At 40.7% G+C, this 20,030-nt stretch overlaps 1 protein-coding gene across 2 annotated transcripts; it reads right to left on the reverse strand.

Moving 5' to 3' along the window:
• Positions 1-698: 698 nt before the first annotated feature.
• On the reverse strand, positions 699-13,806 carry LOC113067143 (GTPase IMAP family member 8). Of its 2 annotated transcripts, XM_026239415.1 has the most exons (8): positions 13,720-13,806; positions 13,447-13,547; positions 12,416-13,135; positions 11,824-12,194; positions 2,861-3,200; positions 2,659-2,777; positions 1,871-2,540; positions 699-1,555 (listed from the first exon to the last, which is right to left on the reverse strand). In XM_026239415.1, exons 2-8 carry the CDS (start codon positions 13,538-13,540, stop codon positions 1,287-1,289), a joined length of 2,583 nt encoding a protein of 860 aa, XP_026095200.1. In that variant the 5' UTR covers positions 13,541-13,547; positions 13,720-13,806; the 3' UTR covers positions 699-1,286. The 2 variants fall into 2 exon arrangements, with proteins under 2 accessions (XP_026095200.1, XP_026095201.1); XM_026239416.1 differs by lacking the exons at positions 699-1,555; positions 1,871-2,540; positions 2,659-2,777; positions 2,861-3,200 and adding exons at positions 9,560-9,873; positions 10,483-11,155; positions 11,273-11,391 and having other exon boundaries at positions 11,484-12,194.
• Between the last annotated feature and the right edge of the window lie 6,224 nt (positions 13,807-20,030).

Below are 20,030 nucleotides of genomic sequence, written 5' to 3' on the forward strand. Positions count from 1 at the left end.
CATTATTGACTGACACACTATTTTCCTATTTAATACTGTAAAGTTGCTTTGCTTTGATCTGTATTATTAAAAGCACTATATAAATAAACGATGCTTGACTTGACCATGTTGCAAGAGGAAAATGAGGGGAGATGCACATCCACCCTGGGTTTTACAGTGATTGGTGCAAGATGCTGGAGAAGTAACTCCGTATACCTCATCGGTTCTGATCTAAGAGTCTTGAAAATACCTCCGGATTGTTGTTAGTGATTCTGATTGATATTTTAGTCTGCTTGCTTACTGGATATATTTTATACGGTTTAACATTGTAAAGCACTGACTTTGACAACTTACTAACCCAGTTACAAATTTAACAGCTACTTTATACTATATATATAGTTTCTTGAAATACTACAAATATAACCGCAAATTATGATTTTAAATAAAGGTCTCTGAGACTTCTCTCTTTTCAGTCATTTGTGTATATAGCCTATAATAAATATACAACATACACCCAGTAAGTGCCACTCTCGTATATAAATATAAATTGTTTTATTTCACACAAACAATGACACATGCATGCATAAACATTCAGCTGGAAATTAACGTTTAGCAAAATGATCTTATTTCTTTGTTTATATTTGATCAATATTTTAAATCAAATAATATACAATACTGACCTTTATACTTATTTAAAAAAGTATTAAACATAAATAATTATATACACTTATGATTATTTGTCTTGTTGCCGCCGGCAGCCTCCTCCAATTTCCGGGTATTAGCGACAGCTGCCATCCGGTTTTATTGGCAGCCACTTCCTGCTGCCAGTGACAGCCACTTCCTGCTGACAGCTGCCGATTTTTCGCTGAACCCCCTCTCACGTGACCTGAGAACCGGAAGGAGTCACCCGGAAGTGATATGCGTTAGAGTATATTGTTGTCAAAGTAAAAGTCACCATTGGTTATATATAATAAATATATAAGTTATAATAAACTCGTCAGCAGTCCAGCCGACCCTTGTCCTCTTCCTTTCCTCACACGAACTCAAACATGCATCACAATGAATAGTTATTTAAGGATTTAAAAAGGTATAAATATGTTGGTGCATCTTATATTAGTATCAACATTACTTAATAACTTTTACTGAACTTCCTTTTCTAATATATGATAATATATATCTACTTTCCTCTACATCTACATGCCTATCTATTTGTGACTTTCATTACAAAAAAGCAAAAACGTTACATTTTCTAATAACTAACTCTCAAAAATCCCTGGGACATATAATGGTCGATAGTTAACTTGTGATTAAAAAGACAATGTTCTTCTATGCTTTTGCTCGGTTATGTTTGTGAAATATTTCATATTGTCCACGTCTCTGGAATTGTGTTTGTGAAGTGGAATTTCATCTTTCAGACTTTCCCTGTTCGGATCTTGAAAACTTGATGTAGTGCTCATGGTGCCGTGTCCAGACGATGCTGCATGTCTAGGTCTGAGCCATCGACACACTTTGTCATTGGGGTCCAGGATATCAGCTCCAACTAAACTGGTTCCATCTAACAGTGAATCTCCACTCACTGAAAGTACAAGGAATGTTGTTAGGTGTTTTATAGATACATTATGTATGCATGCTTGCTTGCTGTAAATTATTTACAATGGAATCCATTCATGCTTGTCATTGGTTTAAGAAACGGGAGATAGGGGACCATGGAATAAAACCATTTAACTCATTAAATACTATTTAATCCTAAATATGTGAATATTATAGTATAGATATTGATTCTACAAATACTTATCTTATGCATAATTTATTTATGTAATTGTAGTGTATTTAATATATGAACACTGAACACTTATGACGATGTTCATTGTAAGGATAAAAAGAAACATACTATTTGGGATTGAGCACTTAATGCTTCCTCTTCGTTTGTGACAGAACTGCTCGGTTTCTTCATTTAGATCCGCTGTTGCTGCCTCCAACATCCTCTCTATGAGCTCATCTTCATGTTTTTTCCACTCCTCTTCCAACGTCTCATTAAACATCTGATGCACTGTTGTTGGATTGCTAGCTCTGTTTTCTAGTGTAAAATATTCACCTCTGTTTCTAGTCACCATTTGTTCGATCATCTTGAGCAGATTTTTCACTTGAAATCTATTTGTCCAGTCATTATTTAGCACATGATATCGGTTTCCACATTTTCTTTCTATCAACTCTCGCAGAGCTTCTCCTTCACACGCAATGTACTCCTCAACTGTTCTGTCCATCAACCAGTGTCCATAAGTGAATAATATTATAGTATATTTCCAAGCAGTGTCACCAAACAGGCTCATGAGCTCCTCCACTGTTTGTTGAGATCTTTTTGTAAACGATTCATGTACAGGCAACACTAGCAGGAATACATGAGGTCCTGGAGAACAAACGGTCACACTGTGTAAGATTTCCTTCGCATTTTCCAGAGATGATGTGGACCAGCCAGGTGTGTCCACCACCGACACCTGATATCCTTCAGTTTTCCCCTGTTTCATCACACATTGCATTGTTCTTGTGCGGATAATAAAATCCTAGATAGAATTAAAATAAATTATGAAAACAATTATAATATAAATGATGTATAGGAATTAAACAATCACTATTATGACATTAATGACAACGTTGTTTACAAATTGTGGGACAACTTACCTCTTCTGTCGTTTTCTCAAATAAATGTCCTTCCAAAATGATGTTTCCTGACGTGCTTTTTCCAACTCTTTCTCCTCCGAGAAGAACAATCCTCACATCTGAGAGAGTGTATTTCCTTTCTAATGTCAAGAAATTAATAGAATGTGTATTATCTTTAGATAATCTATTATTATTATTATTAACAACAGTGCTGTTCACTCACCCTTCAGCAGCTCTTGAAGGATATCTCTTTGCCTTCTCACTTTCCTCATGTTTCTTTTGGCAATTTTCATCTTTATCTCAAGCTCTGTGGATGGATTGCTGTCTGTTTCTGGTACATAATGACAACCATTGTTCTCCATCATCATTTCCTCAATTTTTGCAAGCAGTTCCAAGACTTGTGTGCTGTCAGTGTTCTGCTTACAGTTAAAGACGTGATATCTGTTCCCACACTTTTTAATAAGCCACTGCAGTTGTTTTCCCTCATTTTCAATACGTTCCTCAATGGCTGTATCTCCAAGCCAGTCTCCTCTGGTAAACAGCACAAGTGTATGATTCCAGACCTTCTTCCCCAGAAGACTCATATGTTCTTCTACAGCGGCTTGAGAAGACTTGTTAAATGTTGTTTCAATGGGAACAGTTAATAGAATGACATGTGGACCTGGTGGACATAGATGTATGCTGTTTTCAATCTCTAACTTGTCCAGCTCTGATGTCTTTTCCAGAGGACTGTCAAACCACCAGCCTGGTGTGTCCACCACAGTCAGATGTCTTCCGTGCACGTCTCCTGCAGCTTCAACAGATCGTGCAGTTCTTCTCCCAACATCAAACGCATTCCTCCCCAAAATGATGTTTCCAGCTGAACTTTTTCCACTTCCTTCTATTCCCCCAAGTTGTCGACTCCCAATTATTACAATTCTTATCTCAGAAAGTGTTGTGTCTAAAAAAGGTAGGAGGGGTTAACTGTATCTGAACACTATTGTAAATGTATTTAAACAATACAATACAATACATGAAGTTTGTGAATTATGTTATGAATTGCAAATTCAAAAATAATTTATTATGTTATATTTTAGCATCTTCAAAGCCGCCACCCTTTGCCTAGAATTTATAAAAATGCACTTTTTAACAGCCTGGGAACACTTTATTCTGGGCTTTTACTGCTATTTTCTATTATTTAGCCCACGTCATGCGATTTAAAGCATTTTATAAATAATATTTAGGCACAATAATTTCAAATATTTAATCCTACACATATATATCATGAATCAGATTCTAGACATACAGGATCTAGTTTAGTGACCGTAAACTTTTGAAAGGTAGTATATTTATCCACTTTTATGAGCTAACAAAAAATGAACATAAGATTAACAAAAAAGGTAAACATTTTTGTTGAAAAGTAGATAACATCAATGGAAACTCACCGGGGCAAGACGATCGATAGCTTTTCTGTGCCTCCGTGGTTTGTCCTGGGCCTTGAGCTGACATCTTCTCTTTTCTCCTCTTACTTTCCAGTCATCACTATTGGTTAACTCAAATATGAAATGTTTAGAAAATGAAAATGAAACAAATAAATTGTAGACTATTCCTGATTGCGTCAATGTTAGCACACTTTGACACCCACAAACTATAAGGAAATACTTCTTGAACTCATAAATTGCTTCTACTATGTTTCCAACATGAATAGTCTAGTCTTAGGTGATGAAACCTACCTTTCAGTCTTTTGTATAACGTCTAAAATGCCACGTTAGAGAAACATGAAAGCCTTACTTTACTTCCTCAGAGATATCGATTTACATGAACGGGTTGCCAGATCTTCAATAATAAAGTCAACAGTGCTAATGATTCATTTTCATGAATAATATTTTTAGCTAATTTTGAAGACAAACATCACAGTACATAATATTTGTGCCATAAAGAAGAAGAAGAAAAAATCAATTGAACAAAGCCACCATAGACTTTGAAATACTGAAAGAAAGAGAGAAATGTCAACAAACCTGCAGTGTTTGCTGAACACATAATGACTTTTAAGTAATTTAAGTAAATCATTTCAGTTTTCTAATGGCATGGTTTATTTAGAGCATTTTTAACATTAATACACAGATATTATTTTAAAGTAATCAAGTCAATTAACATTGTAAATAGTTTTTCCGCACTTACCTTTTCTCAACCATTTTGTTATTTATCTTCAGATATAGATGACAATCATGCAGTCAGTTGATGTCAGTGTCCTAGAGCCGAAACATGTCCAGCCAATGTATTATTTGTAGGCACTTTACAGTGTGTGTTTCTTCACCTCACAGTATTTATGGTCTTTACTGTTCCTGTCTTTTTTTTCATCAACCTACATTTACATTTATTGATTTGGCAGCCGCATTCCTCCTATAAGGAGGAGGAACTAAACATTTTATCAACATGCTAAACAGTGCTGGTAGTTTCCCAGGCTATGCTCCTAGCAGTATTAAAGCAAGGGAGAGAATGAAAAGCATGACACATGTTTTTTTATAAATAACACATAGACAGAGCATTGGTTAGTCAGACACAGGTATTTGAAAGCTGTGATGGATGCTGAAACTCAGGTGGAGGCTGGTATGGAGCCAAAAGAGTCTCAATAAAGATAGATGCACACACTACATTCACATATGCACACACAGGATTCATAAATACACACACATGATTCATAAATGTGCACAAAATTTACAAAAGCACACACAAAATTTAAAAAGTGGAGAAAATTCACAAAATGCATACAAAATTCAGAAATACACACGCAATTTCAGAAATGCAAACAACATTTACAAATGCACTCAAGATTCACAAATGCACAGAACAAGATTCACAAATGTATTTCTGATGCACACACACATATATCTTGATTTACAAACTGCTTGCGGTCTGTGAACTTCACTGCATTTGTGTGTGAATTTTGAGACTCCTCAGACTTGGCTCGACACACAAATGCATGGAATGATCAGCAACCAATCAGATGTCTCCCTTCTTTTAGCCAATCACAAGAACGCACTCCACATGCGGGATTGTTTACTTATAAGCCAATCACATGAACACATTCACACAGCGCGATATGCCTGTGGTGTGGCATATTATAGCCTACTTATTTATGAAATTGTATGAAATACAGATGTTTAGATTACAATTCAGGTTTATTATTTATTATTTTTTTACAAAATATAAATTAAAAAATGTCTCAATACATATAGCCCAGACTGTGGACTGCAGAAAAAAAGTTAACCATGGATTCATAAATTTGCAATAGGCAAATATTTCATTTTATTGAAATATTTTAATGAAAGTAAAAAAACAATTTTTACACCTTTCTTAATATGCTAAATATATCTAAATATTCTTTTGGATGCAATATAGAAGTCACTTTAATTATAATATTCGGTCCCTACATGCAGTAGCGGTTTTAGGCACGGGCGAACCGGGCAGCCGCCCGGGGCGTCATTTTTTCGTGACACATTGGGGGCGGCAGCACGAGCAGATAAACAAAAAATCCTCTGTGTCGCGAAGCGGTTTTTCATCATTTATATAATTTCACTGTGTGTGGAATTGGCAAATCGGCGCTCCCTGCAGCTGCCGGCGCCCCTGCTTGCTGAAAATATCCACTTAAGCTTTGTGTTGTGTGGGGCGAGAGGCGCGTGCGACATTTCACCTCTGGGTCTCTCTCAAATGGAACGGACAGTGCGGGGGTGGACGGGGACGGGGGATCCACACTAGTAATATAATGAATAATAGGCTAAAGTCAGTCACACACCTCGACTTTCTTCCAAATAACGCACATTTCATTCATAATGTTATAATACAGGCATAGTTCCTGCAAATGAAACTAGGTAATACAAAACGATTATGCGGTCATCAAGGTGAATTGGTTTAGTCTTGACTTCTGGTCCTGAGTGACAGTTGGGGGGATGGGAAATCTGTTGATTGTCGAGTGCCAAATAAACAGAGATGGAGAAGAAAAGGTCAAAGCCAGGTGCCCAGTTTCGAAAAAAAAGAAAAGAAGAAGAGGAGAAACGAGCAAAAGATAAAGGTATGCAACTATTGTCTCTGTATGATTACAGTATCCATTTCATGAATGAAGGGCTAATGTTAATCGGTGGTGGGTATAACTCTTTGTTAGCCTTTTTGCTATGATGCTTGATATGCTTATACAACAATAATTTGGTTCAACTCAATCACGAGATCTAATTTATAAAATTGTGCTTTGCAATAAAACTGTTACAAGTTCAGTTATCATTTCCATAATTTTTTTAAGGTTAGGCCCTGTAAATAACAAACGGCATTTTCTAATCTGTAGGTTAAAGACGAACATTTGCTATTTATTTGCTACACAGTATGCTAAGTATAGTTTCCTAAATATAGTTTTACAAGTCATAACTAAAAGTGTGTCATGCGTATAATTTGAGGCAGTAACCTAATGGCTAATGGTACCTCCATGAAAGTTAGATTAACATACAAATTTTGGTTGAAAAATATCCTGAAACCCTGAAAATGTTTTTGGCGATTAAAAAATAAAATCCCATTGTTTTTGCCTATACATATAATTTAAAGTCATTTTATTTTTTTTAAACAAGTCCCAGTGACCTAGCATAACATGAATAAAATAGAATTTTTCAATATATATATATATATATTTTACTACTTGTTTCTATGCTCTAAACAATGTGATGACATGGGGGGAAAAATAAAATAAATAAATGTTTTTTTCCGGGTCTAGGAGGATATAGCGTGTAATGACAGACAGTTAGTGTGTAAGAGCATGTTTATGTAACCCTTCTATTATGTTTTGAGTCAATTTGACCCCAGGCTGTTTTAGCTTTATAAAACATTATCCTATGGTCTTTTGATTTCAAATGCAGTTCAATTGCAATTTCAGGGGCTCTTCTGAAATATCTCGAAAGGGGTCTCGCCCAGGGTCTATTTCAATGTAGAACCGCCACTGCCTACATGAAGAGAAAGTCAGTGGTCCGCTGAGAGAGGAAAGTGACTCTCCAGCTGCGCAAAGTGAGTCGCCGCTGCGTGAGGAAAGGGAATCATTTGCTCAACTTCGCTGGGTGAGGAAAGTGAATCGTTCGCTGAGGAAAGTGAGTCACTCGCTGCGTGACTCGTGAGGAAAGGGAGTCGTTCGCTGCGAGAGGAAAGTGACTCTCCTGCTGCGGAAAGTGAGTCGCCGGCTGCGTGAGGAAAGGGAATCATTCGCTCAACTTCGCTGGGTGAGGAAAGTGAATCGTTCGCTGAGGAAAGTGAGTCTCCGGCTGTGCAAAGTGAGTCGTTCGCTGAGGAATGTGATTCGTTCGCTGATTGGCTTATAAGTAAACAATCCCCCACGTGGGGTGCATTCTTGTGATTGGCTCAAACAAGGGAGATATCTGATTGATTGCAGATCATTCCCTGTTTAAAAAAAGGCATTTGTGTGTTGAGCCAACTCAGAGGAGTCTCAAAATTCACACACAAATGCAGTGAAGTTCACAGACCGCAAGCAGTTTGTAAATCAAGATATATATGTGTGTGTGCATCAGAAATACATTTCTGAATCTTGTCCTGTGCATTTGTGAATCTTGAGTGCATTTGTAAATGTTGTTTGCATTTCTGAATTTTGTTTGCATTTCTGAATTTTGTGTGTATTTCTGAATTTTGTGTGCATTTCTGAATTGTGTATGCATTTGTGAATCTTCTGTGCTTTTTAAATTTTGTGTGTGCATTTGTGAATTTTGTGCGCATTTGTGTATCCTGTGTGTGTATTTATGAATTATGTGTGTGCATGTATGAATCCTATGTGTGCATATGTGAATGAAGTGTGTGCATTTATCTTTATTGAGACTCTTTTGGCTCCATAGGCTGGCAGTTCATTCCAACACAAACAAAATGAGTAAACAGACTTCTGTCCATTGTTTCTGTAAAATCCTTTAGCTTTAAAATGTGAAGTGCTTTGAAAAGGCTTTGGCCTCTGTAAGAATCTGGATATGTACAGTATGTAGAATATGTACCTCAGTAATTTAGTTTTTCTGTATCCCCTTAGAAAATTCATTTAATTCTGCCCTTATTCATGGAATGCAAAAAATATATTAATATGTATAGCATTACGGTGCATTTCTCTCCACAATTTTGTTTCATTATTTTAAGTGCAAGTGAAGTGACATACAGCCAAGTATGGTGACCCATACTCAGAATTTGTGCTCTGCATTTAACCCATCCAAAGTGCACACGCACACGCGCACACGCGCACACACGCACACACACACACATACCAGTGTTCATCATGTATGCTGTGTCCGGGGAGCAGTTGGGGGTTCAGTGTCTTGCTCAAGCACACCTCAGTTGTGGTATTGCTGGCCTGAGACTCGAACCCACAACCTTAGGATTAGGAGTCAAACTATCTAACCACTAGGCCACGACTCCCCCCTCTACATAATTCATCATGAGACACTTGAGACAGTTACCATAATTTTTTATTTTTTTTATAAACTAACATGTTCTTACTGCAGCAAAATAAATAAATAAATAGTTAAAAAAGTATAAAATGGTGGAGTAGTAAAGTGTTTTATTACCAAATAATAATACATCACCCCACATGTGTCATGTACAGTGAGAAACGTGATAAAGTGCAATCTTATCTTATGAAAGATATCTTTCATTTATAAAAGTACACTGGTATGAAAAGTGCTTCTGTTCCTTTACTTTGACCATGATCAATAGCATTGATGTTCTTGTCAAATACTTTTCACTAAAAGCCAGGGCAGAAACACGTATTTGCTTTTGGGTTCAATAACAATAGTTACTGGTTTGCTTTGATCAGATGTTAATAGTGTCACATCAGTAGTTTGGCCAAACATCCCCTGCTAATGTTCAAAGGCATATAAATGCATGTAGTTTGTGTAACAAGAAACAACATTTGCAACACTTTGCTTAATACACATTTATTTTTTGCCTTTTCTTATTTTAGCCAACAAAGCTCAGTGTAACTATGTACAGTTATTTGCTTTACATTCACAGGGTGTTCACAAAATTGTCTCTAAAATGACAATGACCTTGCATGTTTTTGATCTCTTATCTTACTGAGGTATTTCAGAGTAGCCATGTCACTGGTTTCTGGTGTAATGTCAAGTGAAGCTCCGTTATTGGGAAAATGGCAGAGCCATGACCAGACCTTCACATCAGGGTTTAGTGTTTCAGCTCCAATAGAAATGCTGCTCTCAGACAATGAGTCTTCACTCGCTGAAAGAACATTAAATGTCTTTAGACAGATTCTGTCATCACGTGTTCAATCATTATGCATAAAAAGTATCAAAGCAATGATATTAGTAGTTTACGGTTTATTTTTGAAGATACAGAAGAAATCTTTTCATTGTGAAGCCCCTCGTAGTCCCCAAACTAAGGACCTAGAACCTTAAACTTAGTATTTTAATTAAACCAAAAACATTAAATTATACAATGCTGAATGTCTGATTATACAGAATATATGAAAGTAAAATTCCAGGGGGACACGGTTCCCAGCTTGAGAAAAACCGCAGAATGAAATGCCACTACTTTAATTAAATTAGAGGTTGTAATCTAGTCTTGGTAATTATGCAGTAAGTCTAATAATAGGAACTTTTGGTTTCTTATTCAAAAGGCTGGCAGGTAGATTTGTCAGGGCAAAGTTTTTGTCTGATTGTATGGTTTCATAAAGAACATTTAAAATCCACAGAACATTTATTCTCTTAATGCCCTTGTTTGAGTATTACAAACAAGAGCATTAATTTTGTATTCATTTGGGGGTTCCCTTTTTTATCCCTCCAGTTAAATGAGTGTTTTTAGGATATAAATAGCAAAATAAAAACTTACGAGCAGTTGACTGACTAATGCTTCCTCTCTGTCTGTAAGATGACTGCTTGGATTCTTCTGCATCCAGATCCACCACTGCTGCCTTCAGCATCTTCTCTATGAGTTCATCCTCGCGCTTGTTCCACTCATCTCTCAGTGTCTCTGACTCATTCAGCACCTGAAGCACGGCTGGTGACGCCTTGATGTCTTTCTTTTCTAGAGTGAAGCATTCACCTCTGTTTCTCCTCACCATCTCGTCGATCAGCTTAAACAAGTTTTTGACCTGAGATTTGTTACCCTTCTCATCAAGCATGTAATATCTGTTGCCACATCTTTCAATCAGCTCTTGCAGAGCTTCTTCTTCACATGCAGTGTACTGCTCAATGGGTCTTTCCCTCAGCCAGCGGCCTCCAGTGAATAATACTAAAGTATGTCTCCAGACACATTTTCCAAAAAGATTCATGTGTTGTTCCACAGTTTTTTGAGCTTTCTGTGTATAACTCTGATGTGCAGGCAACACTAGCAGGAATGCGTGTGGACCTGGAGAACAAACGGTCACGCATTGCACAATTTCCTTCGCATTTTCCAGTGTTGATGAGGACCAGCCAGGTGTGTCCACCACCGAGACGTGCCATCCTTCCACTTTCCTCTGATGCATCACACATTGCTTTATTTTTTTCTTAATTTTACAGTTCTGCACCGAATAACAAAGATGTTAGTACTGAACAGTATACCTGTAAAGTCCTACTTATTTTACATGTAATATTTATTCTACTCATAAAAATAACACAGACTAAATAAAGTGAAATACCTCTCCCTGCATATTCTGAAAAACATTTGCTTGTAAAATGACATTTCCTGATGTGCTCTTCCCAACTCCTTCTCCTCCAAGAAGCACAAGCCTCAAATCTGAAAGCTTGTATTTCTGTTCTATAGCATTCAAAAAGAAATGAAGTCAAAATTATTACTTCTTAACATAATGTAATATCCCATACGCTTTATACAAAAGCATGTTCACTCACCCTTCAGCAGCTCTTGAAGGATATCTCTTTGCCTTCTCACTTTCCTCATGTTTCTTTTGGCAATTTTCATCTTTATCTCAAGCTCTGTGGATGGATTGCTGTCTGTTTCTGGTACATAATGACAACCATTGTTCTCCATCATCATTTCCTCAATTTTTGCAAGCAGTTCCAAGACTTGTGTGCTGTCAGTGTTCTGCTTACAGTTAAAGACGTGATATCTGTTCCCACACTTTTTAATAAGCCACTGCAGTTGTTTTCCCTCATTTTCAATACGTTCCTCAATGGCTGTATCTCCAAGCCAGTCTCCTCTGGTAAACAGCACAAGTGTATGATTCCAGACCTTCTTTCCTAAGAGTTCCATGTGTTCCTCCAAAACCTTGTTATAAATCTTGTTATACGTTATAGCAATGGGAATAGTTAATAGAATAACATGTGGACCTGGTGGACATAAACAGACACTACGTCTAATCTCCAGTTTGTCCAGCTCTGAAGTGCTCTCAATATGAACGTTACAGTACCAGCCTGGAGTGTCAACCACGGTCAACTGCCTCCCGTACACTTCAGCATGTTCTACCTCACAACACACTGTTGTTCTTGAATCATCAACTTTAAAAGCTTCTTTTCCCAGAATGATGTTGCCTGCAGAACTCCTTGCAGCCCATGCTGCTCCAAGTATCACAATCCTTATATCAGTCAGATGCTGTGGCCCATCTAAACAGGACACATGCAATACATGTTTTGCACTTACTCCACTGGTATTGTACATTTGATCAATTTAAAGTAATCATTGTTATCAAACTCTAAGCATTAGTACATTATTTGCATCCTTAAAACCAGGGATGGCAAGTGTTTGTCCTGGAGAGCCAAAGTCCTGCAGAGTTCTGCTTCTATTGGACCATAATGTATAAAAACATACATGTTGTATTTCTTACCTCTGATCTTTGCTCTGAGTTCAGCTCTTTGCCTTTTCACAGCAAGAATTCTTTGATGCGCTCTTTCTCTATTTACCTTCTCTCTCTCATCTGCTACATAGATGTTTCTGCCAATTTTAAAGTGATGACCAGTGTTTTGAGCCACCATTTTCTCGATCTTTTCCAGCAGTGTGATCACTTGAGTGTTGTCACTCTGGTTGTTAATATTAAGAATGTGGTATCTGTTGTGACACCTCCCTAATAGCTGTTGGAGATCTGGCCATTTTCTGACCTTGTTTTTCATAGAGCTCTCATCACATGGCTCAGTAGAAGTGAACAACACAATAATGTGTTTCCAGACCTCAGTAGACAAAAACTTAATTTGTTGTTCCAGAGTCATTCTATAGATATTCGGAAATGCTAAATCTACAGGTATGACCAGAAGGAAGGCGTGAGGTCCAGGAAGACATAGTGTTGGGCTTCTTATGATTTCCCGTCTGTCAAACTTAGGAGTGTATTCCACTGAGTAATGCCACCACCAGCCTGGTGTGTCCACCACAGTCAGATGTCTTCCATGCACGTCTCCTGTAGCTTCAACAGATCGTGCAGTTCTTCTACTAATGTCAAAAGCATTTCTCCCCAAAATTATGTTTCCCGCTGAACTTTTTCCACTTGCTTCTACCTCTCCCATTAACTGGCGACCCCCAATCATTAACATTCTTATCTCAGATAGCTTGATGTCTGAAAAAAAAGTTAAATGTAAAGATACCAGGATGATATAATTCAATAATTGTACAGAATTTTAATCAAGTTTTAATATTTTAATAGCACAAAAAAAGGTTCCACCAAGAAAGAAAAAAAATCTAGCAAGAGTACAATGCTGAGCTCTTTTCCCCGAATGAGCCTGTGTTATCAGCTTTTACCGGTTGTTATCAAGGAATTACATACCTCTGAATGTCACGACTGACCAATCAGAATCAAGTATTCCACAGAGCAGTGTAATAATTAGAAATGATCGATGTATAAAAGGAAAGTAATGTTTGAAAACTTACCAGGACATGATATAGGGGAATTCCTTCCCTGCACCATCAACTCATGCTGTGTGCTTTGATCTGACATATTCAGGCCTTCATTTCTTGTTTTCATAACAATGCTATCAAATGAATACAGTGATCTGATTGTTAGATGTGCCATACATAATATAAAATTAAGCCAACTAAATATGTTTGTGCTGGCTTAAATTGTTTTTAAAACAGTAACTTATCCTATAACTATATTTGTAAGCTTGCATGTGCTTTGTAAGATCTTTTGTGTCAAAAACCTACCTTTTTTTCTCTTGTAGAGTTTGTTTTTAAGTTATATAACCCTGGTGATTCACTTCCTCATACTTGCTGCCAGGTTGCCAGGTCTTCAAACTTTATGTCACCATCTTCTTCTTCTGTGGTTATTGGCGGTTTCCAAACGAGGCGCATTACTGCCATCTTCTGGACTGAGGTGTGAACTCTACTTCTTCTTCCGACTTAGTGCTGGTTCTGCCACCTACTGAGATGGAGTGTGAAGCATCAATGAGGATTGTGATATACAGTTTGTCATACATAAGAAAAAGGGGAAAAAAGGGAGTAAAAAATAATAATTTAATTAAATTTGTGACCTTTACAAATTCTAATAACCTCTTAAAAACTAGTGTTAAATTTCATAATAAATTCTGAATTGATAGATCAATTATACCTATTAACTTGATTTGATTTTCTAGTTTTAACCTTCCATTTTTTATCATTGTACATCTGCTCTACTGTCTCTGGTTTATTACAGGTATAACATAAACCTAACTTATGTTTCCCAATAATTTGAGAGCCTACATGGACTTACATGTGTATGACCTACACAGAGATGTGAAATAACCACGTCTTCCACAGACCTTGCTCTTATGACCTGCAGTACTTCTCTTTGAATTCTTCCCGTTCCCTCCTTATCCCATCTCTCTTGCCATAAACCTTTAATTACTCTTTTTTTTTTTGTATTTTTAATGTCTTCTTAGTTAACATGTTTGCTTTTTTGTTTCCTTCCACACATGAGCTGGTACCCATACAAAACAAACAATTTGTCCTTGATTTTGTGATCTATATGTTGAGTGAAGGATTTCTATTAGTATATCTTCTCCTGTCATATTCTTCATACAGAACTTTCATGGTCACAAAAAAACAAACAAAAAACAAGTATTTAATTCATTTGTTTGTTCTTAGATTAACATAGAATGGAGTAAAACCTCCTGGGAATGGGGAATTCGCTTATCCAATGAACCGATTGCAGGTCAAGTCTGTTTACAGAAATGTAGGGAGATAATGAGCGCCCCCTGCCCCCTCGTCTAATGGCATGACCCAAAAATGGCACATGCCAGACTAGAGAGAGAGAGAGAAAGCGGCCTCGGGGCCTTGGGGTCTGAGGACTTTGCGGCCGACACTAGCCCTCTCGCTCCTAGCGGACAGGAGAGGCGTGTTTCCCCCTCCTACAGCGAGCTGTTGGATGTGGTTTCTCGTGCGGTGGGTAAATTGGGGCTGGAGTGGAATGTTGAGAAGGCCGAGGCCCAACCTTCCTCTAAGCTGGACGACCATTTTCTAACTAGTCGGACACCTGCACAGCCTCTTAGGCCTTTACCTTTTTTCCCGGACCTCCACCAGGAGGTTTCGAGGTCCTGGAAACAGCCGTTCTCGTCACGGATTACAAACGCTGCGGCTGCGGATTTGGCCACCATTTCCGACATGGCGAACCATGGCTATGCAGCAATACCCCCGGTGGAAGATACTCTCGCCGAACACCTCACGCCTAATTCGGCCGCGGCATGGAAGTCTCGCCCCCTTCTTCCCTCTAAGGCGTGTCGAGTCACGTCCAGTTAAGTTGGGAAATCCTACATAGATTTCCACTCGATGGTGGTCCTTCAGGCGTACCAAGCAGAGCTATTAAAGGATTTAGACAAAGGGGAGGGTACCAGGAATTACGGCGGGCAACGGATTCGGCGCTACGTGCTACCAAACATACCGCTCGTGCAGTGGGCCGTTCCATGGCCGGTTTGATCACGGTTGAGCGCCACCTATGGCTTAATCTCACCGACATCAAGGAAAAGGAAAAATCCTTTCTAATGGACACCTCTGTTTCCAAATACGGTTTGTTTGGAGAGGCTGTCACTTCAGTGGTGGAAAAATTCAGGGCAGCGAAACAGCAATCGGCCGCTTTCCGTCCAGCTGATTCCCCGCAGACCCAGCGAGGTTGCACGCCGGCAAGCGCCCGCACTCAACCTCCTCTCAACGCCAGCAAGCAGCCTCATGGGAGGAGCCTTCACCTATGGCGCCCCCTCGCAAAGACTGGGGCCCTAAGGTTTTTCCACCGGCTCAACAACGTCAGCGTAAGAGGTTGCACCTGAGTTCGATGGCTAATGCCTCTCGTTCTCGGGCACCGAATAGCAGCTCCTGATCTTTTCGCTGCTTGCCAGGGACTGTGCCCTCCACTAGAGAGCGCTGTTGGACCGCTTTCGCACATCCAACAGTCTCACTGCAATCCCCATGCTCAAACTCTGACTGTCTCGCCGCAAACAGCGCCTCGAACAGCATTGGATCGAGCTGTAATGCCAAACGCTCCCTCAGACACTCTGCGCAATCCAGCCTTCAGAATTCGAGGGGCGATGCAAGGGTCCTGCACAAATGGCCCCTTTATGACGGCTCGCACAGCCTCCGCTTTTTCGCTAGCGGCGGAGCACGATGTTCAATCTGTTGGCCTAATTCCTGCCGTTAACACGTTTCAGGATTATGCACAATGAGATGCAACGACTCTTATGCATACACTTCCTCTGTACACGGACGCCACGAGCTTTTCGTGCCTGGACGTTTTAACATGTGTGACAGCGTTACGGGAAACAGACATTTTGAGACTGCTAATATTGTTTCCTGGGCCGCATGGGAACGCTTGCCCGGCATTTCTCAATGGGTGTTACGCACAATTTGTCACGGATACACCATTCAGTTTCGGGAAGGGCCCGCCCCCTTTCCGCGGAATTCTTTCCACGGTGGTGAAACCGATGGACATAGCGGTGCTGCGACAGGAGATGTCGGCTCTGCTGAACAAAGGGGCTACAGCCGTTATTTTTTGGTACCAAAAAAAGACGGCGGATTACGACCCATTCTGGATTTACGCCGTCTGAATCTTGCACTCAGGCCGAGCAAATTCAAGATGTTGACGGTAAAATCTATTTTGTCTCAGATTCAACCAAACGACTGGTTTGCCACGATCGATCTGAAGGATGCATACTTTCATATTCAGATCATAAAGAGACACAGGAATCTTTGACCAGCTGGGGAGCTGTTTGTCAGGGGCGCCCAGCCCACGGAGTGTGGACAGCGGCACAACGCAGTTGGCACATAAACAGATTGGAATTACTGCCGGTTTTTCTGGCTCTACAGTATTTCGCGAGTCTGCTGATCGGCCGTCATGTACTGATCAGATTGGACAACACAGCGGTTGTGTCATACCTGAATCACCAGGGAGGATTATGCTCTTGCCCCCTGTGCAGGCTGGCGAGACATATTCTTCTTTGGTCTCACAACAAATTTCTGTCGATCCGGGCTGTTCATATCCCCGGACGATTGAACTTCGGAGCTGATTTGCTATCCAGACAGACTCTGTAGCAAGGGGAATGGAGATTGCACCCACAAACGGTGAAACTCCTATGGCAGATTTTCGGAGAAGCGAAAGTGGATTTATTCGCATCGACCACGACTATGCATTGCCCGCTATGGTTCTCCCTATGCCCTCCATCACCCCTGGACTTGGATGCGTTAGCTCACAACTGGCCCAGGAAGTTCCTCAGATTCGCTTTAGAGGGCAAAGCGTATCAGTACCGCGTTCTTCCCTTTGGCTTAGCTCTAGCTCCCCTTACTTTCTCAAAATGCATGGACGCAGCTCTGGCCCCGTTGCGGCTCCAGGGCGTCCGTGTTTTGAACTATTTGGACGATTGGCTGGTGTTAGCGCAATCGCAGACCCAAGCACACTCTCATCGGGATCTTGTGCTGAGTCATTTAAACAGCCTGGGCTTATGCACAAATTTCCAGAAAAGTGTTTTAATCCCCTCTCAACGGATAACCTTTCTGGGAATAGACTTGGACTCAGCAAAGCTTTCTCTCCCGCACGCCTCGTCGATTGCATCATGCGTGCGGCGCTTCAAAGCGGGTCGCGCAGTGACAGTGAGCTTGTGCCTCAGACTTTTAGGTCTAATGGCAGCGGCTCTTCCCGTAATTCATCTGGGATTACTTCACATGCGCCCTTTTCAGTGGTGGACGAAAAGACAAAATATTTCACACCGTTGTCTTCCGCATCGAAGGATTTCGGTGACACGGAGGTGTGTAATGTCTTTAAAGCCATGGATGTCAACCGAATTTCTCCTAACCGGGGTCCGGCTGGGGATCTGTGCTTCCCGAGAGACTGTCACGACGGATGCATCTTTGACCAGCTGGGGAGCTGTTTGTCAGGGGCGCCCAGCCCACGGAGTGTGGACAGCGGCACAACGCAGTTGGCACATAAACAGATTGGAATTACTGCCGGTTTTTCTGGCTCTACAGTATTTCGCGAGTCTGCTGATCGGCCGTCATGTACTGATCAGATTGGACAACACAGCGGTTGTGTCATACCTGAATCATCAGGGAGGATTATGCTCTTGCCCCCTGTGCAGGCTGGCGAGACATATTCTTCTTTGGTCTCACAACAAATTTCTGTCGATCCGGGCTGTTCATATCCCCGGACGATTGAACTTCGGAGCTGATTTGCTATCCAGACAGACTCTGTAGCAAGGGGAATGGAGATTGCACCCACAAACGGTGAAACTCCTATGGCAGATTTTCGGAGAAGCGAAAGTGGATTTATTCGCATCGACCACGACTATGCATTGCCCGCTATGGTTCTCTCTATGCCCTCCATCACCCCTGGACTTGGATGCGTTAGCTCACAACTGGCCCAGGACCAGTTTGTATGCATTTCCCACAATTCGTCTGATCCCAGCGGTATAATGCAGAATATGGCTGGACAGAGTGGAACAGCTACTGCTGGTGGCTCCGCGGTGACACACCCAGCCGTGGTTTGCGGATCTGATCAATCTGTTAGCGGGCTCTCCATGGGAGATTCCACTCAGACAGGATTTATTATCGCAAGCACGGGGACTGATTTGGCATCCCAGGCCAGATCTATGGAATCTGTGGGCGTGGCCTCTGAGCGGAGTGAGTTAATATGTCCCGGTCTTTCTGCTGAAACTAACGAAACTATACTGAAATCTAGAGCAGCTTCTATGAGACGCTTATATGCTTTAAAGTGGAGACTGTTTACAGCCTGGTGTGAAAATCGTAATGTGGATCCAGTTTACTGCCCAGTGGCTTCAGTACTGGAGTTCCTTCAGGACTGTTTTTCAGATGTAGTGACTGCAGCCACCTTAAAGGTTTACGTGGCAGCTATTTCAGCTTACCATGTATATATAGATGGTGCCTCAATGGGCCGTCATCCATTGGTTTCTCATTTCATACAGGGTGCACGACGGCAGAGGCCTTTACGCCCCGTGCAAGTTCCTTCATGGGATTTATCCATTGTGTTGCATGGTTTATCAGGGCACCGTTTGAGCCCTTGGAAACTGTACAGACTTTGAAGACACTTCTTCTTATGGCTTTATCCTCCCTCAAGAGAGTTGGGGATTTACAGGCTCTCTCTGTCTCACCCTCGTGCATGGAGTTTGCACCGGGCTCTGTGAAAGTGTTGTTGTGACCAAGGCCTAATTATGTCCCTAAGGTCGCATCTAATCCCCCAAAACAGCCCATGTCCCATTGGCTGGTGGAGGCAATATCTTTAGCCTATGCGGCACGCGGGCTCGCTTCGCCCTTAGGAGTTAAAACTCATTCCACAATAGCAGTGGCTTCTTCTCAAGCATTTTTCAGTGGATCTTCTATGGATGATATCTGTGCGGCGGCAGGTTGGTCCTCAACGAGCACTTTTATCAAGTCTTACAGTCTGGATGTGAGGATGGCTCTTGGCTCCCGGGTTCTCTCCGCTTGAGCAGATGCTTCCTTGGATCCCAGCTATCAGGTACATCAGGCATTATGGTATAGCGTTCCCATACGTGGTGACGTCACCGCAGCATCGAAGTGACCTATGAAAGGGAACATCTCGGTTACGTATGTAACCATGGTTCCCTGAATAGGGAACGAGATGCTGCAGTCCTGGCCTTGCCATACCTTGATAGCATTTTTCAGTCATGAAATCTGAGTGAAATAGCGCGCTGCACCAGATATATATGCGTACCCATGCATGGGGTGTTGCCAAGCGCTATTTGGCCAATAGGATTGGCGGGATGGTTTAGGGCTTCAGACATTCGTCACACCGAAGGCGTTCCCATACGTGGTGAAGTCACCACAGCATCTCGTTGCCTATTCAGGGAACCATGGTTACATACATAACCGAGATGATTTATTCCGAAATCAGGCGTCAACAGGTGAATTGACAGAAAAAACAGTGGCGCCGCTCAAGCATTAACGTACGTTATTGCTAGCCGCCCGTGAACTAGCACAAGCTAGTAAATGTTGGTAGCCTAATAATAATAATGACTAATTTA

This window comes from Carassius auratus, chromosome 50 (genome assembly GCF_003368295.1).
Source record: "Carassius auratus strain Wakin chromosome 50, ASM336829v1, whole genome shotgun sequence".
Taxonomy (NCBI): domain Eukaryota; kingdom Metazoa; phylum Chordata; class Actinopteri; order Cypriniformes; family Cyprinidae; genus Carassius; species Carassius auratus.

Coding starts and splice junctions, on each gene's coding strand:
- LOC113067143 (XM_026239415.1), bottom strand. CDS start 13,540: ATGAAAACAAGAAATGAAGGCCTGAATATGTCAGATCAAAGCACACAG. Junction 3,201..11,823: donor TGGAACTCTTAGGAAAGAAG/GTCTGGAATCAT, acceptor CTGGGGAAGAAG/GTCTGGAATCATACACTTGT. Junction 2,541..2,658: donor TTGAGAAAACGACAGAAGAG/GTAAGTTGTCCC, acceptor AATTCTATCTAG/GATTTTATTATCCGCACAAG.